We start from the raw sequence: 26,914 nt of genomic DNA on the forward strand, positions 1-26,914 counted from the left end.
GAATAGTTGGGGTCCTAGCACCGATCCCTGTGATACCCCACGAGTCACTGCCTGCCTTTTGGAAAAAGACCCGTTTATTCCTGCTCTTTGTTTCCTGTCTGCCAACCAATTTTCTATCTATCGCGATAAACTACCCCCAATCTCATGCGCTTTAATTTTACACGCTAATCGCTTATGTGGGACTTTCTCAAAAGCCTCCTGAAAGTCCAAATAAACCACTTCCATTGACTCCTCCTCGTCAACTCTACTAGTTACATCCTAGAAGAATTCTAGTAGATTTGTCTAGTAGATTTCGTAAATCCATGCTGACTCTGTCCGATTCTACCACTGTTCTCCAAGTGCTCTGCTATAAAATCTTAGATAATGGACTCTAGAATTTTCCCCACTACTGTCATCAGGTTGACTGGTCTATAATTCCCTGTTTTTTCTCTACCTCCCTTTTTAAATAGTAGGGTTACATTAGCTACACTCCAATCTGTATGAACTGTTCCAGAGTCTATAGAATCTAGGAAGATGACCACTAATACATCCACAATTTCTAGGGCCACTTCCTTCAGTACTCTGGGATGTAGATTATCAGGCCCTGGGGATTTATTGACCTTCAGTCCCATCAATTTCCCCAACAAAATATCCTAAGCTTGCAAGTTTCACTCTTAACCTGAAAATATTTTCTTAACCTAAATACACCTCATTGGATTTCTCCAAATCTTCCTTTTTCTGATTTGGCACCAAAAGCAATTTACAAATAAGACCCCTTTTCTCCTATTTTGTGATATGGAGTCCATTTTTTATATCTTTTTGCAGGGATTAACTTTGTTTTAATTACCTTAGACATATATCAAGTTATAATAAGTTTAAGTATTTATCCAAAAAATGCCTTCTCATTAGCTGGTAAACTCTGCTGGCCTTAAATATTGATAAACTAGACAACACAAGATGAAACTGTCTTGTCTTTGAGTCAAATCTGGATTTTACATATTTTTCCTAGATGGCATAATCCATCCATTGTCAATAGGCTTCTGCCCAGCTCCAGGCAGTAATTAGATCTAACTGCTAGTTGTAAGAGTCCTTTGGTTTAAAAATACCATCTGAACTGCCCACTATTCACATTAACTCTAGGGGTTTTCCCACGGTTTAAAACACATTTTTTAAGGCCACCTTTCCTGCAAAGTTTGGTTCTATATCTTCTAAAAGATGTCGTCATAATTGGGTATTATAGATATATCCTGGAAAACTGTTCAGTATATATGGTGTCAGCCGTGATAGTGCACTCGTCTGAGTCAGAAGGTTGTGGGTTCAAGTCCTACTCTGGGACTTGAGCACAAAAAAATCCAGTGCAGTACTGAGGGAGTGCTGCAGTGTCGGAGGTACCGTCTTTTGGCTGAGACGTTAAACCGTGGACCTGTATGCCCTCTCACGTAGATGTAAAAGAAGCCATGGCACAATTTCAAAGAAGAACAGGGGAGTTACCCCTGGTGTGCTGGCCAATATTTATCCCTCAATCAACATCACAAAAACAGGGTATCTGGTCATTGTCACATTGCTACTGTGAGAATTTGCTATGCGCAAATTGGCTGTCATGTTTCCTACATTCCAACAGTGGCCATACTTCAAAGGTACTTCATTGGCTGTAAATGCTGTGGGAAGTCTGGTGGTCATAAGAGGCGCTATATAAATGCAAGTCTTTTATGTAATAATTACTTTTTATGTTGAAATTTGTGTTCATATAAATACAATTAGCCGTTTAGTTTGGGTGTTCTGCTCCAAAAGAAACTAACTGCTGCTCATGTTTACAGACTCATGTCTCAGAGAGCAGTAAACCTGGAAGAGTGGGAGCAGCTGCTGTTCTGGAATTCTGGATTCAGATCTTGATGAGTCAACATCTATGGCACAGAGACAAAAGTGTTTTGTTTCTGATGGATAATCTTTGTAAGGTTGCATTTCTTCATCAACAGGAAGATTGTTTACAAAAGCCTCTTTACCAACAGCACAAGGTATCTCTCAGATTAAATTTTTAGGTGCAATCTAGCCTAAAATATTTTTGAAACAACCAAGCATGAAACACATATACATGGTTTCAAGCAAAAGATAAAACAATAGCCAAAAATCTTTAGAACTGTCTTTCTTCATTGATCATACTTGTGTCAGAATATTGAAACTAAACCAGCTTATAAAGAATTTTCATTCCGAAACATTTAGCATATATGTTAACATCTTTTGATCTTGCAAAAATATGCATAGTATTGTTAAAAATGCATCCCTGATCACTCTTGGGAGTGTTCATTTAATGTGTGTCAGTTTGCTTCCCTCCTGTTTACAATTTATCATTATGGTAGTGTAGCCTACTTTCACTGGTGCAAATCCAGTTATATGCTGTATTGTTTGTTATAAATACCCAGAGAGAGATTATTTATTTTGACAATTTTTAGAATGCTCTTGGATACCACAGTGATCGTGGACTGCTAACTTCATTCATGAGCTGGATGTTAGCTGGCAACATAACTCCATCATTCATTGAAGGCAGTGCCACCTCAACTGAGGTAATACTTTATTTTTTATATGTCTAATATACACTATGTATATACATATGCACCTCTGCTTACAAGAGCAAGCTTGCGGGGAACATAAAAACTGACTGTAAAAGTTTCTATAGGTATGTGAAGAGAATAAGATTAGCGAAGACAAATGTAGGTCCCTTACAGTCAGAAACAAGAATTTATTATGGAGAACAAAGAAATGGCTGACCAACTAAATGCATACTTTGGTTCTGTCTTCACAAAGGAGGACACAAATATCATACCAGAAATGTTGGGGAACACAGGGTTTAGTGAGAGGGAGGAACTGAAGGAAATCGGTATTAGTAGGGAAATGGTGTTGGGGAAATTGATGGGATTGAAGGCTGATAAACCCCCAGGGCCTGATGGTCTGCATCCCAGAGTACTTAAGGAAGTGGCCCTAGAAATAGTGGATGCATTGGTGGTCATCTTCCAAGATTCTATAGACTCTAGAACAGTTCCTACAGATTGGAGGGTAGCTAATGTAACCCACTATTTAAAAAGGGAGGTAGAAAGAAAGCAGGGCATTATAGACCAGTCAACCTGACGTTGGTATGGGGAAAATTCTAGAGTCCATTATCAAAGATTTTCTAGCAGAGCACTTGGAGATCAGTGGTAGAATCGGACAGAGTCAGCATGGATTTACGAAAGGGAAATCATGCTTGACAAATCTACTAGAATTCTTCGAGGATGTAACTAGTAGAGTTGACGAGGGGGAGCCAGTGGATGTGGTTTATTTGGACTTTCAGAAGGCTTTTGACAAAGTCCCACATAAGAGATTAGCATGTAAAATTAAAGCGCATGAGATTGGCGGTAGTGTATTGCGATGGATAGAAAATTGGTTGGCAGACAGGAAACAAAGAGTAGGGATAAATGGGTCTTTTTCCGAATGGCAAGCAGTGACTAGTGGGGTATCGCAGGGATCGGGGCTAGGACCCCAGCTATTCACAATATATTTTAATGATTTAGATGACGGAACTAAATGTAATATCTCCAAATTTGTAGATGACACAAAACTGGGTGGGAGGGTGAGTTGTGAGGAGGTTGCAGAGAGGCTTCAGGATGATTTGGACAAGTTAAGTGAGTGGGCAAATGCATGGCCGATGCAGTATAATGTGGCTAAATGTGAGGTTATCCACTTTGGTAGCAAAAACAGGAAGGCAGATTATTATCTGAACGGCTATAAACTGAGAGGGGAATATGCGACGAGACCTGGGTGTTCTCGTACACAAGTCGCTGAAGGTAAGCATGTAGGCCCAATAGGCGGTAAAAAAGGCAAATGGTATGTTGGCCTTCATAGCAAGAGGATTCGAGTACAACAGCAGGGATGTCTTTCTGCAATTATACAGGGCCTTGGTGAGGCCACACCTGGGATATTGTGTGCAGTTTTGGTCTTTCCTGAGGAAGGATGTTCTTGCAATAGAGGGAGTGCAGCGAAGGTTTACCAGACTGATTCTTGGGATGGCGGGACTGACGTATGAGGAGAGATTGAGTCGGTTAAGATTATATTCGCTGTAGTTCAGAAGAGTGAGGGGGGATCTCATAGAAACCTATAAAGTTCTAACAGAACTTGACAGGATAGATGCAGGAAGGAGGTTCCCGATGATGGAGGAGTCCAGAACCAGGGGTCATAGTCTAAGGATACGGGGTAAAACTTTCAAGACTGAGATGAGGAGAAATTTCTTCACCCAGAAAGTGGTGAACCTGTGGAATTCGCTACCACAGAAAGCAGTTGAGGCCAAAACATTGTATGTTTTCAAGAAGGAGTTAGATATAGTTCTTGGGACGAAAGGGATCAAAGGATATGGGGGGAAAGCGGGAACAGGTTACTGAGTTGGTGATCAGCCATGATCATAATGAATGACGGAGCAGGCTTGAAGGGCCGAATGGCCTGCTCCTGCTTTTATGTTTCACCTGTTTTTATAAATATTTCAAATAACTTACATATTGCAAAGAGAATCCCTCACTACAATAGGGATGCCTGATTGCTTAAGACAAATGTGGTCACTCTTACTGCTTGTAGGTCCAGAGCAAAGCATATATACAAGGCTGCATTTCCTGACAATGCACCTACCGCTAGGTGGCGCTACAGTGGCACATGCGCAAATGCAGCCTGTGCCACTAAACGTCACAGTCTGCGACATTAGGCAGCTGCCAGGACTAAAGATGACGCTGCTCAAATAATCACGCAAAGGCAACCTAAACACATGGCAGCACACAATGGCCGGAGGGAGAGAGCGAGCGAGGTGGGGTGGACGGGGCCGGGGGGTTTGGGGGGAAGAGGAGATCGCACCCGTCACCACCAAGGCCTTTGGCCTCACTCTCCCCGCTTCCCCTCCACCCCCGCTCTCTGCCCGCGTTACGCGATGACATCATCTGCGCATGTGCCAACCAGTCCTGGCAATGCGAACGCAGCGCATGCGCAGAGAGTAGGAGCCTATGTGCACAGATTGGCGCAGTCTGATGCCGTCAGTTCCGGGCTGCATTGTCAATAATCACTTTGTATATACAAATATAAATCCCTCTTGCTTGTCCTAGCCTTGTTAATAGCCATAAAAATGTACTGGGTGTACCTCAAAAACAATACAGTTCATCTGCAGTAATTTAAAATTCTTACATTGGCATACATCACATCTACATCTGCCAACCTTTTCCATTCTAAATTCTTATGTCTTCATTTATAAAGGAAACTCCTGATGTCAAGTTGTAATTACATCCTTCCCCCAGTGGTAGTGCTGCAGGAATATATAATCGTCATATGCGCAATAACAGAATACAGAGTGGATGACTTTAAAAGGGGAACCTTTGGATTGGGAAATAGGTGTTATCCTCTGGCCTGTAATCCAGGTTCATTAATGACTGCACTTGGTCCTAATTTTGCATTTGGGAGATATTTTTGAATAAGTGTAGCAATTCAGGCAGTCAGAATTACTATGAATAGATTGGAAAACTTAATTAACAAGCATATATAATCTTGGACAAATAATAAATTTTTCCACTTCACTAATCTAGAAGTAGATTGGAGGTGATGTGAAAATGTGTGCGCACGCAAACAGCAGTAGGGATGTGAGAAGAAGCAGCAAATTTATAAGTGGAGCAGTGAATGGAGAGCGTAGAATGAGTGTTTGGCAGAGCCCTTCGAAAGAGGAATGACCTGCAGTACTTTAATTTTTAGGTGGGGCGATAAAGCAGGTGTCCTGCATTCATCATTCTCTAAGTGCTAAACACAAGTACAGGCTATTGTGCCAAAATAAAATCTGGAAACTTTCTTTTTAAAACATTGTCTCTGGCTATCTGTTTAGTATTACAATGCTTACCCAACTTTTAAGAGAAAATTATTTTATAGGTGTGGTTTTCCTGGATCATATTCAACATGGAGGCCATCTTTGAAGAAGATTCCCAGCTCCGTAGATATGTGGAACTTGAATTAATTAGCAAACCTTCAGTTACTCCAGACCAAATCCTAAAGGTATATGTTACAATCTCTGTGTAATCTAATTGTATATAATTTAGCTTGGCTTGTGTCTTCCCTACTCTGAGTATAAAGACTAATTTGCATGATTGCTTGCAAGTTAAACATAATTTTATATCTGTTGGCTAAAAAATACTTTTCTTGATGGTATATTTGGTGTATTCATCTTTTACCAGCTGTGAAATACAGTGAAACCTGTAAATTAGGGAACTTGCATCAAGTGTCCTCTATTTGTGGATGTCCTTATTTTCAAAATGGTCATGGTATGTGCATTAAACCTGATTGTCCAGATATCCTAGAATTGGCTGTATCTCCTTCTGCATTCCTTTCACCCTCACCTTCGATTGTTTCTAGTTCTGGAGCCCTGCCAGCAGGATGAGATTTCAGGTCCTGTTCTGTTTGTTGATTATAGTTCATTGGCATATCAGAGTCCTTTTTCATTGAGGGAGAAATGTCCTAATCCTAGAATCTACTATATTAGCAGCCTGCACAGGGCGAGGCAAGGTGGCTGCTGTAGGGCCAGAGTGCCAGGCAGATCCCAACCAAATTTGGGGGTGTGGGAAATTAATGTCTTGCAGACCCCTGTTTGGGATCCCCTCTATCTGTGTGCTGCAGCTGCTAACATTTGATGTGCTTGGGGGTGAGTAGGAGGCTGTTAGCAGCTCATCAGTACCTGACTTCCAGGTGGAGTAGGGTTGCCAACACTTATTGGAGATTTAGTCATGTGATGTTCTGGCCACATGACATTTGACCATTTGATGTTGGATGACATGTCATTAGCTCAGATGATTTCTATACAAGGTAAATCCAACATTTAAATGTTGGGTTGAGAGTATTTATTTGTGGTTTCATGCCGAACCTGTTGTGACAAGTACCAAGAACCAGGAGGCCACCCAAGACCAGGTGCAAGTGGGAAACATGTAAAAGGAGGAACCATTCTCTCCACCTCTACCCTAACAGCCCTCATTCCCCAGTCTTCTCTTTTTCCCATGCCCCCCCCCCCCCCCCCGCAAGTCTCGAGCCCCGCAATTTCAGGTCGCCTGATTGCTGACTCCATTTCCCAATTGATCAACACATCCTGGCTTTAGTGTTCTCTTTCCACAGAATCCATACTAGCAGAGACACTTCTCTATCCCCTTGATAGATCCAGAGATAGAGTGGTTTTTGTGCCGCTTTGCATACTGGATAGAGAAATCTCCTTTACACCAGAGCCATTTTATCATTCACTGCCAAATTGGACTCAACTGTATGTCTAGTGTTTTAAGGACTTGGTGCATTGACGGCTGTCCGTAGCTTACTTGACCTCATCTTCACCAATCTACCTGCCACAGATGCATCTGCCCATGATAGTATTGGTACAAGTGACCACCATGCGCAATACTTGTGGAGATGGATACCTTGGCATCACATTAAAGAATAACTCCATCGTGTTGTGTCGCAGCACCACAGTGCGAAATGGAATAGATTCAGAAAAAATCTAGCAGCTCAAAGCGAGGCATCCACGACGCACTGTGGTCCATCAACAGCAACAGAATTGGATTCCAACTCAAACTGTAATGTCATGGCCTGACATATCCCTCACTCTAACATTACCATCAAGCCAGGGACAAACCCTGGTTCGATGAGGAGTGAAGGAGAGCATGCCAGGTGCAGCACCATGCATACCTGCAAATGATGTTCCAACCTGGTGAAACTACAAGGCAAGACTGCATGCATGCTAAACAGCAGAAGCAGCACAATATAAACAGAGAGCCATGCAATCCCACACCCAGCGGATCAGATCAAAGCTCTGCAGTCCTGCCACATCAAGTTGTGAATTATGGTGGCCAATTAAACAAATTAAGATGAGGAGGAGACTATGAAAATCCCCATCCTGAATGATAGCAGAGCCCAACACATCAGTGCAAAAGTCATCAGCTGAAACATTTGCATCCATCTTCAGCCAGAAGTACCTCCTCCTGAGGTCCCCAGTACCACAGATGCCAGTCTTCAGCGATTCGATTCGTTCCACGTGATAGACAACTGAGTGCACTGGACGAAGAAATGGACCCCAACAGCATCCCGGCTGTAGTGCTGAAGACTTGTGCTCCAGAAGAAGCCATTCCCCTAGCAAAGCTATTCAGTATAGTTACAATACTGGAATCTGCCCGACAGTGAAAAATTGTTCAGATATGTCCTGTCCACAAAAAGCAGGACAAGTCCAATCCAGTCAATTACCATCCATCAGTCTACTCTCAATCATCAGCAATGTGATGGAAGGTGTCACCACACTAGCGTTCTGGAGTTAAACAAAGGTAATTACATAGGCATGAGGACAGATTTGGCCCTAGTGGACTGGGCAGGAAGACTAAAAGGTAGTACAGTTGATGAGCAGTGGCGGATATTCAATTCCTTCCCAACTAAAATATATTCCAGACAGGAAGAAAGATTGTAAGAAGGGGTAAAAACGTCCATGGCTAAGCAAGAAAGTTAAGGATAACATAAAGACAAAGACTAAGGCATACCATATTGCAAAGGCCGGTGGCAGGCTGGAAGATTGGGAAACTTTTTTAAGATCAACAACGGGTTACTAAAAAAAGTAATAACAAAGGTAAATTATGAAAGAAAACTAGTGCAAAATATAAAAACGGATAGCAAAAGCTTCTATAAGTATGTAAAAGGGAAGAGAGTAGCTAAAGTGAATGTTGGTCCCTTGGAGGATGAGACTGGGGAGTTAATAGAGGGAACGCAGAAATGGCAGAGACGCTAAATCAGTATTTTGCCTCAGTATTTTCCATTAATAACTCCCCAGACTCACTCTCGAGGGCCAACACTCACTTTATTTACGCTTTTCCTTTATAAATACCTGTAGAAACTCTTTCTATCCGGTTTTTATTTCTAGCTATCACAGAATCACAGAATAATACAGTGCAGAAGAGGCCCTTCGGCCCATCGAGTCTGCACCGATGCATTAAAGACAACTGACCTGTCTACCTAATCCCATTTCCCAGCACTTGCCCCATAACCTTGAATGTTATGATGTGCCAAGTGCTCATCCAGGTACTTTTTAGAGGATGTGAGGCAATCCATCTCTACCACCCTCCCAGGCAGTGCATTCCAGACTGTCACCACCCTCTAGGTAAAAATGTTGTTCCTCAAATCCCCCTTAAACCTCCTGCCCCTCACCTTAAACTTGTGTCCTCTCATAATTGACTCTTCAACTAAGGGGAACATCTGCTCCCTATCCACCCTGTCCATGCCCCTCATAATCTTGTACACCTCGATCAGGTCACCCCTTAGTCTTCTCTGCTCCAGCGAAAACAACCCAAGCCTATCCAACCTATCTTCATAGCTTAAATGTTCAATCCCAGGCAACATCCTGGTGAATCGCTTCTGCACCCCCTCCAGTGCAATCAATTCCTTCCTATAATGTGGCGACCAGAATTGCACACAGTACTCCAGCTGTGGCCTTACCAAAGTTCTATACAACTCCAACATGACCTCCCTGCTTTTGTAATCTGTGTCTCGATTGATAAAGGCAAGTGTCCCATATGCCTTTTTCACCACCCTATTAACCTGCCCTTCTGCCTTCAGAGATCTATGGACAAACACGCCAAGCTCCCTTTGTTTCTCGGAACTTCCCAGTGTCAAGCCATTCATTGAATACTTCCATGTCACATTACTCCTTCCAAAGTGTATCACCTCACACTTTTCTGGGTTAAATTCCATCTGCCACTTTTCTGCCCATTTGACTATCCCGTCTATATCTTCCTGTAACCCAAGACACTCAACCTCACTGTTAACCACTCGGCCAATCTTTGTGTCATCCGCGAACTTACTGATCCTACCCCCTACATAGTCATCTATGTCGTTTATATAAATGACACACAATAGGGGATCCAGCACAGATCCCTGTGGTATGCCACTGGACGCTGGCTTCCAGTCACTGAAACAGCCGTCTGTCATCACTCTCTGTCTCTTACAGCGAAGCCAATTCTGAATCCACCTTATCAAGTTACCTTGTATCCCATGTGCATTTGCTTTCTTGATCAGTCTCCCATGTGGGACCTTGTCAAAGGCTTTGCTGAAATCCATGTAAACTACATCAACTGCACTACCCTCATCTACACACCTGGTCACTGGCGCAAAAAATTCAATCATATTTGTTAGGCATGACCTCCCTCTGACAAAGCCATGCTGACTATTCTTAATCAAATTTTGCCTCTCCAAGTGGAGATAGATTCTCTCCTTCAGAATTTTCTCCAATAGTTGCCCTATTACTGACGTGAGACTCACTGGTCTGTAGTTCCCTGGTTTATCTCTACAACCTTTCTTAAATAGTGGGACGACATTAACTGTTCTCCAGTCCTCTGGCACCTCCCCCGTGGCCAGAAAGGAATTAGAAATTTGGGTCAGAGCCCCTGCAATCTCCACACTCGCCTCCCACAGCATCTTGGGACACAAACCGTCCGGACCTGGAGTTTTGTCCACTTTTAAGCCTGCCAAAACCTCCAGTACCTTGTATTGGAGCTAGCTTTCTCTCATACTCTAATTTCTCTCTCATTATTCTTTTCATCATTCTTTGCTGCTTTTTATATTCTGTCCTATCTTCTGATCTGCCACTACTCTTCGCTGAAGTGTATGCTTTTTCTTTCAATTTAATACTATCTTTAACTTCCTCAGTTAGCCACGAATGGTGTGTCCTTCCCCTAGAATCTTTCTTTCTCACTGAAATGTATCTTTGCTGCATATTATGAAATATCTCCTTAAATGTCTGCCATTGTATCTCTGCTGACCTATCCTTTAACCTAATTTCCCAGTTTACTTTAGCTAGCTCTATCTTCAAACCTCCATAATTACCCTTATTTAAGTTTAAAACACTAGTCTTAGATCCACTCTTCTCACCCTCAAACTGAATGCGAAATTCAATCATGTGATCACTGCGACCTAGGGGCACCTTTACTGTGAGGTCATTAATTTATTCTGTCTCGTTACACATTACCAGATCTCAAGTAGCCTGCTCTCTGGTTGGCTCTAGAACATGCTGTTCTAAGAAACTGTCCCAGAAACACTCCATGAACTCATCATCTAGGCTACCTGTGCCAGTCTGATTTGTCCAATCTATCTGTGGATTAAAATCGCCCATGATTATCACCATACTTTTCCCACTAGCCCCCATTATTTCTTCCTGTATACCCTGTCCTACCGTTAGGTTACTGTTAGGGGGTCGATAAACTACTCCCACAAGTGCCTTTTTACCTTTGCTATTTCTTATCTCTACCGAAACTGATTCTACATCTTGATTTTTAGAACTAAGGTCAACTCTCTATTTTACTTCTCTCACACGATCCCTCACGCCCACAATTTAGTTTAAAGCCTTCTCTCTAGTTTTCTGTCCTCAAACCATGCTAATATATTGCCCCCCAATCCCATGAGTCCTAATTTAGTGTAATATTCTCTTGTGTGTCACCTTATCGTATGCTTTTTGAAAACCCAAATACACTACATCCGCTGGTTACCCGTTATCTATCTTACTAGTTACGGATTTCCTTTCATAAATTTCTGTTGTCTCTGCTTAATCGTATTATGATTTTCTAAGCGCCCTGTTACTATGTCACTAATAATAGATTCTAGTGTTTTGCCTACTACTGATAGGCTAACTGGCCTATAGTCTCCTGTTTTCTCTTTTCCTCAAATAACAGGATTATGTTTGCCACTTTCCAATCCTTGGAACTGTTTTCAAATATAAGGAATTCTGGAAGACCAATGTGTCCACTATCTCTGCTGCTGCCTTTTTAAAAACCCTACGATGCAGGTCATCAGGTCCTGGGGATTTGAACACTACTTAGTCCCATTAATTTCTCCAGTACTATTTCGTATACCGATTTCTTTAAGTTCCCCATTCTTGCTATATTGTTTGTTCCCCATTATTTCCAGAATGTTTTTTCTGTCTTCATAGAGTCATAGTCAGAGAGTTATACAGCACAGAAACAGGCCCTTCGGCCCATCATGTCTATGCCGGCCATCAAGCATCTATCTATTCTAATCCCATTTTCCAGCACTTGGCCCGTAGCCTTGTATGCTATGGCGTTTCAAGTGCTTATCTAAATACTACTAAAATGTTGAGGGTTCCTGCCTCTACCACCCGTTCAGGCAGTGTGTTCCAGATTCCAACCACCCTCTGGGTGAAAATTTTTTCCTCAAATCCCCTCTAAACCTCCTGCCCCTCACCTTAAATCTATGCCCCCTGGTTTTTGACCTTTCCGCAAAGGGAAAAAGATTCTTCCTATCTATCCTATCAATGTCCCTCATAATTTTGTATACCTCAATCATGTCCCCCCCCCCTCAGCCTTCTCTGCTCTAAGGAAAATAACCCTAGCCTATCCAGTCTCTCTTCATAGCTGAAATGCTCCAGCCCAGGCAACATCCTGGTGAATCTCCTCGCACCCTCTCCAGTGCATTCACATCTTTCCGATAGTGTAGTGATCAAAACTGTACACAGTACTCCAGCTGTGGCCTAATTAGCGTTTTATACATCTCCATCATAACCTTTTTTTTTTCAGGTTTGCACTTGCTGCTGTTCAATATTCAGTGTATTTACACCTAATCTGTACTAATGCTTTGTCTTTCAACACACCATTAACATATTGTTTGCCTTTGCTCCGTGACCTTTTGGTCAGCTATGTGGCCTGGTCCAATCTACACCTTCTCCTTTGTTATCTCTTGCCCCACCCCCACCTCACTTGCTTATAATCTGTGACTTTTCTAATATTTGTCAGTTCCGAAGAAGGATCACTGACCCGAAACGTTAACTCTGCTTCTCTTTCCACAGATGCTGCCAGACCTGCTGAGTGATTCCAGCATTTCTTGTTTTTATTCCATCATAACCTCCCTGCTCTTATATTCTGTCTCGGCTAATAAAGGCAAATAACCCATATGCCTTCCTAACCACCTTATCTACCTGTGCTGCTGCCTTCATTGATCTATGCACATGTACACCAAGGTCCCTCTGACTCTCTGTACTTCCTAGGGTCCTACCATCCATTGTATGTTAGTCCTCCCAATATGCATCACCTCACACTTCCCAGGATTAAATTCCATTTGCCACTGCTTCGCCCATCTTAGCAACCCATCTATATCGTCCTGTAATCTATCATCTACCATGAAGACAGATACAAAGTATTTGTTTAATGTCTCTGTCATTTCCTTATCCCCCATTATGGCCGGAATTTTACACCGCCCCAGCGGGTCGGATGGTGGCGTGGAGGCGGTGTAAAAATGGGCGGCAGTTTCCAGGAGGCCTATCTACCCCGCTTCCACCTCCAGACAAGTTTACAGCAGGGGGTGGGAAACGGCCCGCCCACCCGTGGCCAATTGAGACCCTTAAGTGGCCACTTAACGGCCAATTAAGGGCCCTTGCCCGCCTCCACGGGTATTTTACCCGAGGCAAGCGGGTGTGCTGGGGACGTGAAAGGCCGCCCAGCGATAGCTGCCGGCCTTGCCGCGCGCCAGGGAGGTGGGTGCATGGCAGTCGAGCACAGGGTGCCCGACTGAGGGCCGCCCCCACCTCACAACCCACCCCCGGGACCCAAGGCACCCCCCTCTACCCAAACAACCCTTCCAGCCTCACCAGGGAAGGACCGATCCCACTGGTGAGGCATGCCCCTACCTACCTTCCCTCCTCGATCCACGGCGTTGGCTGGGCTGCAGTCCCAGCAGTGGCCACCGCTCCTGGTGGCGCTGCTGGGACTAAGCTGCCGGTCCGCTGATTGGCCGGCAGCTCACTGAGGCAGGACTTCCTCAAGTGGGTAGAAGCCCCGACTCGGGACAATTAAAGCCTGGGGACCCGTAAAATATGGGACAGATCCCCGGGCTAGGCAGAAGCGGGTTCACCACCAATTTTCACGTCGGAGTCTGGCTCCCATCCATCTACCGTAAAATTCCGGCCTATATTTCACCTGTCTCTACCTCTAATGGGCCCATGTTTACTTTCACTAATCTCTTCCTATTTACATACCTGTAGAAATGTTTACAATCTGTTGTGATGTCTCTTGCTAGTCCTCATATTCCTGTTCATCTTTCCTTACCAATTTCTTCGTCTTCCTTTGTTGAATTGGTTTTCTGGTTGGCAAGATGTCACGAGTGGTGTGCCACAGGGTTCTGTACTGGGGCCTCAATTTTTTTTTTACAATTTATATAAATGATTTCGATGAAGGGACCAAAGGTATGGTTGCTAAATTTGCTGATGACACAAAGATAGGTAGGAAAGTAACTTGTGGAGAGGAAATAAGGAAACTACAAAGGGATGTAGATAGGTTAAGTGTCTAGGCAAAAACCTGGCAAATGGAGTATAATGTGGGAAAGTGGGAAATTGTCCACTTTGGCAGGAAGAATAAAAAGGAAGCATATTATTTAAATGATGAGAGATTGCAGTGCTGTGAGATGCAGAGGGATCTGGTTGACCTCGTGCATGAATTGCAAAAGGTTAGTATGCAGGTACAGCACATAATTAGGAAAGCTAATAGAATGTTATCGTTTATCGTGAGGGAAATTTAATACAAAAGTAGGGAGGTTATGCTTCAGCTATACAGGGCATTGGTGAGACCACATCTGGAGTACTGTGTACAGTACTGGTTTCCTTATTTAAGGAAGGATGTAAATGCGTTGGAGGCAGTACAGAGAAAGTTTTCTAGTCTGATACCTGGAATGGGCGGGCTGTCTTATGAGGAAAGATTGAACAGGCTGGGCATGTATCTGCTGGAATTTAGAAGAGTAAGAGGCGACTTGATTGAAACAAACAAGATCATGAGGAGTCTTGACAGGTGGATGTTGAAAGGATGTTCCCCCTTGTGGGAGAATCTTGAACTGGGGGTCACAGTTTAAAAATAAGGGGTCGCCCATTTAAGACAGAGATGAGGAGAAATTTTTTCTCTGAAAGTCGTGAGTCTTTAGAATTCTCTTCCTCAAAAGGCAGTGGAAGCAGAGTCTTTGAATATTTTTAAGGCAGATTCTTGATAAGCAAGGTGGTGGAATGTTATCGGGGGTAGGTGGAAATGTGGAGTAATCAGTTCAGCCATGAACTTACTGAATGGCGGAGCAGGCTCGAGGGGTCGCATGGCCTACTCCTGCTCCTAATTCTTATGTTCGTAATTATAAAATTTTCCCAATCCTCAGGCTTACACTAAAATAAAAGCAAAATACTGCAGATGCTGGAAATCTGAAATAACCTGCTGAGTATTTCCAGCACTTTGTTTTTACTTGGGCTTACAACTCTTTTTAGCAACATTGGGTCAAAATCCTGGAAGTCCCTACCTAACAGCACTGTTGGTGTACCTACACCCCAAGGACTGCAGCGGTTCAAGAAGCCAGCTCACCACCATCTTTTCAAGGGCAATTAATGATGGTCAACAAATACCTGCCTAGCCAGCGACGCCCACGCCCTGCGAACGAATAAAAAAAAAGCCCCTTCTTTTGATCTAATACTATCTTTAACTCCTTTTGTTTGGACCAGTTTTTCTGTGGGGTTTTTGTGCTGTAAAAGAATGTATATTTGTTGCAAATTATATATTTTTTAAACACTAGCCATTGCTTGTCTGCCATCGTATCTTTTAATGTTGTTTCCCAATCTGCTTTAACCAGCTCGCCCCTCATATTGACATAGTTTGCTTTGTTTAGGTTTGACACCCTTAAGTTTTGCAACTCCATATAAAGCACAGATTTAAGGTGATTGGTAGAAGGATTAAAGGGGACATGAGGAAAAACTTTTTTATCCAGAGGGTGGTGGGTGTCTGGAATTCACTGCCAGGAATAATGATGGAGGCAGAAACCCTCAACTCATTTAAAAGGTACCTGGACATGCACCTGAAGTGGCGTAACCTGCAAGGCTATGGACCAGGTGCTGAAAGGTGGGATTAGATTGGACAGCTAGTTTTTTCAGCCGGTGCAGACACGATGGGCTGAATGGCCTCCTCCTGTGCCGTAATTTTTCTATGGTTCTATATTATGGTCACTCTTCCCTAAACACCCCTTTACTACAAGGTTGTTAATTAACCCCTTTTCACTACAGAATACTAGATCTAAAATAGCCTGTTTCCTAGTTGGTTTCTCGACATATTGATTTAGAAAACTGCCTTGTGTGCATTCCATGAACATTCAGCTACCTATTTGCTTCAATCAACAAATCCAGTAGTGCATTCAATAGCTTTATAATCCTCAAATAGAGTATATGTTTCTCCTCGCTTCCCTAAATATCTTTCATTTAATCTTATATCTGTCCCGTCATGCTACACACCCCTCCCAACGACTGTAACCAGTCTAATTCTATGTACTGTGTCCCACGCCTTCATAATTTAAAAAAAACTCCACTTCACCCTAATCTACTCTATTCTAATGTAAACAGCCCCAATTTTTCTTCATATTTGTGTTTCCTGATACCAGGCAGTGAATCTGCACTGCACCTAGATGTCGCCTCCAACATCTTGCCAATAGTTTGGAACCCCAAAATGTACACAGTACTCCAATTGTGCTCTTAATCAGGTTTTATATTGATTCACCATTACATCCCAACTTTTATATTTGCCAAAAATATTCATTAGCTTTTTACCAGCCTTGTATGCTTGAGGTTTTGTGAACCAGAACCCCCAAATTCCTCCACTCTTCTACATCTCGCTACTTCATCTTTTTTCCTTAAGTTTTTTTTAACTAAAATTCTTCACATTTTAACTTTCATCTGCCACCTTTTTGCCATGTGAGCCGCATGGAAGATAGCAGGATCCCCAAAGACACATTGTACAGCGAGCTCGCCACTGGTATCAGACCCACCGGCCGTCCATGTCTCCGCTTTAAAGACGTCTGCAAACGCGACATGAAGTCCTGTGACATTGATCACAAGTTGTGGGAGTCAGTTGCCAGCGTTTGCCAGGCCATAAAGGCGGGGCTAAAGTGTGGCGAGTCGAGACTTAGCAGTTGGCAGGAAAAAAGACAAGCGCAAGGGGAGAGCCAACTGTGCAACAGCCCCGACAAACAAATTTTTCTGCAGCACCTGTGGAAGAGTCTGTCACTCTAGAATTGGCCTTTATAGCCACTCCAGGCGCTGCTCCATAAACCACTGGCCACCTCCAGGCGCGTATCCATTGTCTCTCGAGACAAGGAGGCCAAAGAAGAAGAAGAAGACATCAGCATAACAATGCATCCTTGCAGCTTCTTTTGGTCCTAAGAATGAATTATGTTTCCTATTTTAGTATCCTCTGCAAATTGCTTTTAATCAGCTCTAGATTTGGCTTCTGGGTATTCAACTAGTTCTTTAGGTAATGCCACAGCCACTCTATTGAGTTCAAAAGAGTTGATGAATCTATTTGTATAGTAATTCTGAGCATGGATTCTGCATTGTGCAGATAGAGTGGAACATTTCATCTGCATGGTTTTTGAAAATCCATTGCAAGCAGCAATATTTGATTGTCTACTCTTCACAGTACATAGGATATATGCCACAGAAACAGGCCGTTCGGCCCAACAAGGCCATGCCAGCATTTATGCTCCATTTGAGCCTCTTCCCATCTTTCCTCATCTAAATCTATCATTGTTACCCTCTATTACCTTCTCCCTCATATGCTTGTCTAGCTTCCCCTTAAATGCATCTACCAAATGTGTTGAACTTGATTTGCCAATTGTTTTCTCATTCTGCAAGTTTATTAATGGCCTCCTGTAATTTGCTGCAGTCCTCCTCAGTATTGACTATTCCCCTGCAATTTGATGTCATCCGCAAATATAGAAATTCTGTTTTTAATTCCAAAATCCAAATCGTTAATGTAAATTGTGAACAGCAGTGGTCCCACCACTGATCCTTGTGGAACACCACTTCTGTCACTCTGCTTTCTGTCCTGAAGCCAGCTAGCAATTCATTTTGCACTTGTCCCCTGACTCCACATTGTCTGGCCTTATTAGTCTATTATGGGGCACCTTATCGAAGGTCTTTTGAAAATCCAGATAAATTACATCTGCTGCATTACCCATTGTCTATCTGTTGCCTCCTCAAAAAAATCAATAAGGTGGGTCAAACAAAATTTTCCCTTTTGAAATCCATGCTGACTATTCATTATTCTTTTTCATTTCTAGGTGTTCTTCTATTCTCTCTTTTAGTAGGGATTCCATTATTTTCCTACCAACAATGTTAAGCTGACTGGTCTATAATTCCCTGGGCATGTCTGTCCCCCTTAAATGTAGGAATTATGTTAGCTATCCATCAGTCCTCTGGCACTACACCTCTTTCTAAAGAATTATTAAATATGTGTAATAATGTCTCTGCTATCTCTTCCCTGGATTCTTTTAAAATGCATGGATGCAATCCATTCGCACCAGGAGCTTTAACCTCTGAGTTTGATTAGTTTATTCGGTGCATCCCCTTTTTTGTTTTAAATACACTTATTTCAGTGCTCATATCATTTAATGTCATGTCTACCTGTTCCATCTCTCTGGTAAACACCAAAGTGAAATAATTATTTAATATTTCTGCCATCTCTCTATCGCTATCTGTGGTATTATCCTGTCTATCCCTTAATGGTCCTTTTCCCATCACAGCCTTCCTTTTTTATTAATGTGCCTGTAAAATATTTTACTATTTTGTTTTATGTTCCTTGATTTAATTTCATGCTTTCCTAATTTTGTTTGACTTCTCTCCTGATCTCTTCACATTCTCGCTTATCATGCACTCTTCTGCTGTCTTTGTACTTGATGTATGCCTCTATCCTAACCCTCAGTCGTTCCCTTATGTCTTTATTCATCCATCACTAGTGTTTGTTTTTTCCTTTTAGTGGAATGTATCTTTCCTGCACTCTGTTGAACACTGTTCCCATTGTTGCTCTGCATTGTTGTTTGCCAACTTTGTTGCCAATTTTATTATCCCAAGTTGTATTCTCAGCCCCTCAATATCAGTTTTTCTACAATCTATTCACCTGTTTTTTGTCATACTTATGTCCTTCTCTATTATCAATCTTAAAGCATATGATATGGTCACTATTGCCTAAATGTTCCCTACTTTTACTTCTCTTATCTGCTCTGGTTCATTCCCTATTACTAGATCCAATTGCAAATATTCCATTGTTGGGCTTTTTACATATTGGGTTAGAAAGGAGTCCTCTACACATTGTAGGAACTCCATTCTGTTATCCCCTTTACCTATCTTTTTTGTCCAATTAATATCAGGTAGTTGAAATCCCCCATGATTATTCTATGTTTTTTACTCAATTCCCTAATATCTCTTCCTCCACCTCCCTTCCACTAATAGGTGTTCTGTAGACTACAACTGCTAGTGATTGAACCTTTATTATTTTTAATTTCTATCCATATGGATTCTATTTTTGTCTTGCTCATAACTGCGTGTCCCTATTTTCTACTGCCATTATGTTATCCTAATAAGTACAGCTAATCCATCTCCCCTTTTACCCTCTCTATCTTTTCTAAATATGTTATACTCAGTAATGTTTAATTCCTGATTTTTCTGTATCCATGTCTCAGTAATCCCTACTATGTCTGGCTCTTCCCAACACATGATTGCCTCCAGCTCCCCTGTTTTATTATGGACACTGTGTGTATTGCTGTAGACACTTTAACTCGTTTATGTTTAACCATCTTTTTAGACTCCTGTTCTATAACTCGGTTTATTCACTTCCCATCGATGTCCTCCCTTACTTTATTCTTTCCTACGCTGTCCTTCCCTGTTTTGTTTACATTTAGGTTGCTTGCGTTTCTTGTAGATCCCTCCCCCATCTTACTAGTTTAAAGCCTTTGCCACCTCTTATTTACCCTCTCCGTTAGGACACATTACTGCTAGATATCTCATGTTCAAGCGTCCATTAGACACTTTAAGTTCCAGCAATTGCCGGAAGAAGAATCCAAGATATGCGTTGGTGCAGTATAAATATTCTGCAAGGCTTTACCATTTTAAAAATATGTACAGTCATTTACAAGTATACAGTTGAACACAAGCATTGCAAAGATTCTCTCCAAGTTGATTACTTCAAGAAGTAATCAGATGTTTCTGAAGAACAGGGACTGAGAGGTATCGTAATATGGTGCAATCAACCAAAAAGCTATGAGATTGATGGGCTTTTGTTGCCAAATGTTCCTTAGCTCTCCTGTTATTTTCATTGGAGGAAAGAAGATTGAGGGGAAATATCCTGTTCGTTAAAATGCTACGGCATTAATGATGTAGGTGTAACTAAGTTTTTATCTTCTATAGTTCTATGTGCAGAGTTGAATAAAATTATCAAGCCTCCTAAGAGACTTTTGTCCTCTCTCGCTGAGTAATGGATGTGTAGAAGAAACCCAAAGCAAATTATCTAGTTGGGAGTGCAGCCTTTAGACTGTGTGGTTGCCATAGACTGTGACACACAATGCTTCCTTTGCTTCAGGGTTGAATTACATTAATCGATAAAGCTGCAATGAACAGTAAGTATTTATGCAGAACTTAAATTAAGAGATAAACTTGTGGGGTTGAGTCCCTAATCATGGAAATATGTTGCCTCTACTGGAACATAGGAAAATACAGATCAAGAAAAGACTCTGTAGTCCATCTGGCCCCTCCCAAAAACTAATAATCTTTAATCGCCCACTCCCTCAAATGTCTATCCAATTCAACATTAATTCTGCCTCCTTGGGTAGCCAGTTTCAAGGTAGCCACCATGTGCATAATCCAAAGCTGACTGAGCACCTTCACTCTTAGTAGCAGTTTGAATTCTCCTGGGTCTTAAATTTGTGACAGTCTCAAATATCTTATCCAGCTTCATTATATCTGGTCTTATTCGGGTCTCAAATAATATTTCCCTGGGCCTTCTCTTCAGAGTAAACAATCCTCGACTCTTGAACTACTTCTGATAACTTAGATGCCTTTGACCTAGATAGCAGATCAGTTGCCCTTTTGTATACTTTCTCTGGTGCTTGGATATCCTTGTCGGATAACAGCCAGAATTGTACACTCTGCCCAGTTGTAGTCATCCAGTGCTTTGCAGAAACTCCTTGCCACCTCCAGGGCTTTCTGCTCTCTGGCTATATATTCCAAGATCCAATTAGCTTTCCTTACTGTTGCCAAATGCCACACTCATGGTCTCTTACTGGCACCACCCACTGATAGCCTGTCTAGAATTTTAAGAATTGTAGATGTTACAAATTTAAGTCTGCCGTGGGATACAATGATGTCAGTCCCTTAAGTGATCTGGTTGACTACTCTTTTTACGGAAGCTAACTCTGTGTCCTTTATCTGCTAGTGACAGTTGCTGTTCCCAAGAGTTTAATGATGCAACTCCCTTCTGATTTGGAGATGGATGTCACTTTGTTCTATTCATTTCCACAGCAATCCAAACTAGGTAGTCACTACCATTTTGTAGATGATGGGTAAGGCTTTGGCCTTTTATATGGACTATTAAATCTCTCTGGCCTCCTGAATTTGAAGACAAGGTTTCCAAAGTCTCCACTTCCAAATGAAAATTACTAGTACTGTATTTGCAACTGATATTTTCAGGTTGGAAACTCTGAGGCCAAATAAAGGGTCATCCCAATAAATCTAGGGTCATCTCAGTAAAAACATCGTAAGGTTGGAACTTTAAACATTCCTCAAACACTACTGCTTAGATTTTATTGTTATAAATGGTTCACATTTTAACAGGCCTGTTCTGGTAGCAATTGCCCTAGTTAAAAAGGCTTCTTTCTCCTCTTTCTGATCTACCATTTGATCAACCTTCACTGCGTAGAGGATGATGAGTAAGTGAAGGAAAATTATCTGCCTAGTAGAATGCTTGCATTCTTCAAATCATAATGTTAGCTCACACCACGTTTCCAGCTTGGCAGCCTCTCTGGGCCCCTTTCAGTGACTATATTGATCTTGCACTGTTTCCTGTCAGACTTCTAAAAATAAATAGATTAAGTAGAATCATAGAAAGTTACAGCACAGAAGGAAGCCATTCATCCGTCATGCCTGTACTGGCTTTTTGAAAAAGCAGTTGTGCTTAGTCCCACATCCCCAATTTTTGTTCATAATGCTGTAGGTTCTTCATCTTTCAGTACCTATCCAACTCCCTTTGCAAATTATTTATGAAATCAGCTTCCACCACATTTTCAAGTGGAGTGTTCTAGATCCCAACAATTCTGAATGGGAACAAAACTCTCCTTATCTCATCTTTAGATCTTTTGCCACTGACTTTGAATCTATGACCTCTAGTTATTGACGCACTTACCAGTGAGACTAATTTTTCTCTCTATCAAAACATCTCATCATCTTGAAAACCTCTATTAGGTCATCTCTTCTCTTCCACTGTTCCAAGGAGAACAGTCCTAACTTTTCCAACCTTTCCTTGTAACTGAAATCCCTCATCCCTGGTAACATCTGGTAAACCTCCTCTGCGTCCTTTCTGAGGTCTTTACATATTTTCTGCTGAAGTGTGGTGCCCATAATTGCCCACAATACTCCAGCTGAGACCTAACCAGTGATTTATGAAGTTCATCCAAGATCTCTTTGCTTTAACATTGTATTCCTCTATTCAAGATCCCAAGTGACCCATAAGCTTTTTTTAACAGCCTTATCAAGTCGCCCTGCCATCTTTAAGGATTTGTATGTATTGACACCAAGGTGCCTGCTCATCTAGACTCTTCAAAATTGTGCCATTTATAGTATACTGTCTTTCCATATTAGACCTCCCAAAGTGCATCACTTCATACTTCTAATCATTGAACTTCATCTGCCATGCTTTTGTCCATTTCACATCTTGTCATCCCGAAGCCTATAGCTATCCTCATCATTATAGGAAAAGAAATACCTGGAAATGCTGAAAATCTGAAATAAAAACACACAGGTTTAGAGCAGTTGTAAAGAAAGGATAGGTTGACATTATAGGTTAACATCACCTTTTGTTAGTCCAGAGTTTTGACAGAGGGTGTCCACACAAAATGTTAATCCTGATACTGATGAACCTACTGTGTATTTGCAACAGTCGCTTAACTAGAGTTCATGCATCGGCTGGAAATTTCTGCTGTGCAGTTGCCAGTACATAATTTCCCTGGCCATTAAAATGAATGGAAGCTAGCCAGCAGGCAAGTGCACAACCATTCAGTCTTGCTCTGTTTATAATCAAGCTCCTTTAGGTCAAAATATTCAAAATTCACTATGTACAGGGCATGGGCCAGAAGGATCATGGATGATCCTTAAAGGAAAGTTATTCCTTAAGAATCCTCCCCCATCACCCCAAGCGAACAGTATAAAAACTGATTCCACTCTAACAACATATGGGCAATCCTTCTGAAAAAGGATCTCACCAGTTTTTTGTTTTTTTTCAGCATAACTTTTATCTAGCAGTATCGCATTTTATTATTTTTATTTTATTCAGGGATGAAATTATCACAGCAGAGTTTTGCATTTACTTTAGCTTGTCTTGCAACACTTAAACATGATAATTTGTGCTTTTAGGTTTTAGAAACATGGAGAATTGAGGTGCGGTTTCTTATCTCTTTTATTTATAGAAGGTCCAAAGCCACTTAAAGTTACCAGTTGTGCCATCCATCCAACGGCTTATGATCTATCGCTGGGCCCATCAGGCTTTAGCTACTCCTGCAGATCACCCGCTTCTCCCACTCATCTGGCAGAAATTCTTCCTTCTGTACCTTCACCGACCTGGACCAGAGTTTGGGTAACTTTCAACACTTTATAAAATATTTTTCTTGGGTTCCATTGATACTTCAGGTATGTCATTTCTTGAGGAATAATGACCTATTGAATATCAAATGGATCATATTTGATCTATATTTATTTAAAATCTTGCCTAATGTGTGCATTTCTTGTCCACAAACTTATTTCTTGCTTTCAACTTTTGTACTTATTTGTACTTTTCCTTGGAAATTACTGTGCCAACATTTCCCATTTTTATTTAACTTTATTTTAGATTTTTAAAATATTTTTAAATGTGTTAAAATGTTTATAGTCTGATGTCTTCCCCATTTAACCTCTTGGCTATATTTCTAATTTTTATTCACTGTTTCCTTTTTACACCTGCCCGAGGTCTGTTCCTGTGCTTTTTCTTTGAAAACCATTCCTGAAGCTGCATTCCTCACTATCAAGAAAGTGCAGACGACTGCTGTCTCCTTCAGTCTAGAATTGTGCCTCTGCTCCCTGTATTTCAGCTTCAGATTTCCCTTTCTTAGCTATGAATAAAGCTGTTACCCATTCTTCGGCTTCAGACCAAGAGAGAAAAACAAACCAAGTGCAAATCCAGCATCAAACTTGAGGAGCCAAAGAGAATGTTTTCTTTTCAATTTCTGTGACCTTTTAATTTCTGTTTTATTTATCATTTCTACCATTCCATTGTTACTTTGGAGTGGGGTAAATCAACTGATTAATATATATTAAAAAGTTGAGGATGTGAATTTAAGTGGTATAATGTATTTTGGGGTGCAAATCTGTGTTACTTTTGTAACAAGCAATGTGTATGAAGTCTCACTAACTGTATTAGCACAATTTTAAGTGTAATACTTGTACTTGAATGAAAGTTCAATAGTTTATTTTTTTTGCTTCAGTTTGCCTGTAAGTGGCTGTATTGGAAAACGTTATTTCTATAGCACTTCGCACTCTAACTTGTTGAAAGAAATGAAAAAGCGTCTTGTCGAAATAGCAGATTTTCATCATGCAGCTAGTAAAGCTGTAAAGATCCGGGCGATTGTCGATCGTGTTGAAGATACATCATTATTAAATGAGAACAATGCAAGTCGCCTGCCTGAATCCATGACGTCACCAGAACTGCACAAAGAATTACTCAGGTATTAAAATTATTTCACTATTGCAAGTTGTTTACTCACTTGCACCTCTTGCCACCACACTCAGTAAATAGGAAGTATTCTCCACAGCTAATGTTACTGCCTCTTATTATTCATCGTGTAGGAGGTACAACCCATAAGATCAAACTTATCCTGGGGAGGAAATACAGGCCAACCTTGAACAGTGCATGTTGGAGAAGCTTGGATATTGGATTGGGAAATATTTATGCAGAATGTAAAATATTAAAATGGGTGGATAGGAGTGCAGTTAGTTTCACTAGTTTGTTGTACCTCTGTGCTTTCTCCTTAAGACTATGAACCATCATTTTATTTTATTATTCCATTCTTTTAGTTGTGTCCAGTTGTCCTTTCCTACCATGTTACTGAGATATTGTGCAGGATTATTACTTACGTGAACCGTAGGAAGCGGGTCTGTCAGGAAGCTGTGGGGAACCCCAATTTGGGATTCCTGACATCAGTGATCAGTTCCTTGCTCAGAGGCCCAGCCTGATTGGCCTCAGGTCAGACAGGGAGTGTGTTACTGACAGCCGCAGCAGCAGGTACGTCCACGCCGGGGATGGGGGTTCAACCGGGGTGTTGGAGGCGCGGTGTGGAGATCAACTGAAAGGGAATGATATTAGGAGAGTCAGGAGAGGATTGACTGGAGGGGAGGGGCAATGGGGGAGTTGGCTGATACATTGGGGTCGGAGGCCTAGGTAGAGCGAGGATCGGGGCCTGGTGGTGGGAGTGGAGGTGGATTGGGGCCTGGTGGGGGGTTGCGAGGGAGGTCGAAGACCATGTTGGTTGGTTGGGAGGGTGGAAATTGATCACAGAGGCTCCTCAGGTAGGCCTCTAGATCCAGAACGTAACTGTGAAGGCACTTCCCTCCTGTATCCACCATGTCCTTGCCTCAAGGAAGCTGCCAGTTATCTGACACTCAGGAAACCCAGCTGGCAACTGTTATATTTCTAAAGCTGCATGACAATGAGGCTCACAGCCTCATTATCATACTTAAAGTTGCAACTCGCCTCCTTGGGTCGGGTTGGTCGCCTTCCCAACTTCTGGCCTCTGTTAAAGCCAGAAATGGGCAGTATGGAGGCAGATTTGGGTCAGGAAGAAGATTTTTCTGACTTTAAACCCCCACCCATCCCAAACATGCCCATTTTTAAAAAATTAAAATTCTGCCCATTTTTGTTCTGATCTTTTCCATTTCTTCCTTTCTCACTGTTTAAAAAATCTCATGGCGCTACAGTCTATCTCTGATGGTGAAAAATCATTTTTGCACTAAAATTGAAATAAGTCAATAATTTCAATTAAGCAATGTATATAACAAAGTAGAAATCTGGTGCTAAAAGGTGAATTTTCAGATGCTTTGAATTCAAAGTAAATTCTGTTTCATTGGTTGGGCAGTTTAAGACTAGGTGGCATATTCTGAAAATTAGAGCCAGGCTATTCAGGAGTTTAATTGGGCAACATGCCTACATACAAAAAGCAGTGGTATGTTGGAACTCTCTTCCACAAACAGCAATTGCTGCTAGATTTTTAAATCTGAGATTGATAGATCTTTGTTAATTAAAGGTATTAAGGGATATGGGACAAAGATGGGTATATGGAGTTAGGTCACAGACTGGCCATGATCTCATCGAACGGACTCAAGGGAATAAATGACCTACTGATCCTATATTCAAATAATGTTCATTTCTACCCAGTCAACACTCGTGAGAGATTAATTGGTCATTTTACCTGTGCTATTTTCGGAATGTTGCTGATACAAGATAATGCCGTCATTACTTAATGATGTTTACTGCAATCCAAAAGCAATTTATTGTATTATTATTGACGTGGTTAGGACATTTTGTTCTAGGATGTAAGATGCTGCATAAATGCATGTTTGTTCTTACTTCTTATAGGCTTTTCCATGTTTTTGCCTTTTGGCTGGAGGATATGAATCTACAAAAAACTGATCTTTACCTACCTTCTCTACCTGTGCAGTATGATACGCATAGGTTGGCAAAGGTCATGCAGAACCAGCAGGTAAATCTTCATGCTTATCATGTTTTAATCCATTCAAGTCACTAAATAGGAGACATGAAATAAAATAAGGCTAATTGAATAT

The 26,914-nt window shown here is 41.6% G+C and overlaps 1 protein-coding gene across 1 annotated transcript in view; it reads left to right on the top strand.

Annotated features, from left to right (window-relative positions):
- Window positions 1-26,914, top strand: part of epg5 (ectopic P-granules autophagy protein 5 homolog (C. elegans)) — a 229,378-nt gene that overhangs the window by 101,151 nt on the left and 101,313 nt on the right. Inside the window, exons 19-24 of the mRNA XM_068032710.1 lie at window positions 1,797-1,994; window positions 2,430-2,540; window positions 5,902-6,024; window positions 23,512-23,678; window positions 24,562-24,801; window positions 26,709-26,832. Coding sequence (XP_067888811.1) covers window positions 1,797-1,994; window positions 2,430-2,540; window positions 5,902-6,024; window positions 23,512-23,678; window positions 24,562-24,801; window positions 26,709-26,832 — 963 coding nt within the window. The remainder of the gene's footprint in view (window positions 1-1,796; window positions 1,995-2,429; window positions 2,541-5,901; window positions 6,025-23,511; window positions 23,679-24,561; window positions 24,802-26,708; window positions 26,833-26,914) is intronic.

This window comes from Heterodontus francisci, chromosome 1, assembly GCF_036365525.1.
Source record: "Heterodontus francisci isolate sHetFra1 chromosome 1, sHetFra1.hap1, whole genome shotgun sequence".
NCBI lineage: Eukaryota > Metazoa > Chordata > Chondrichthyes > Heterodontiformes > Heterodontidae > Heterodontus > Heterodontus francisci.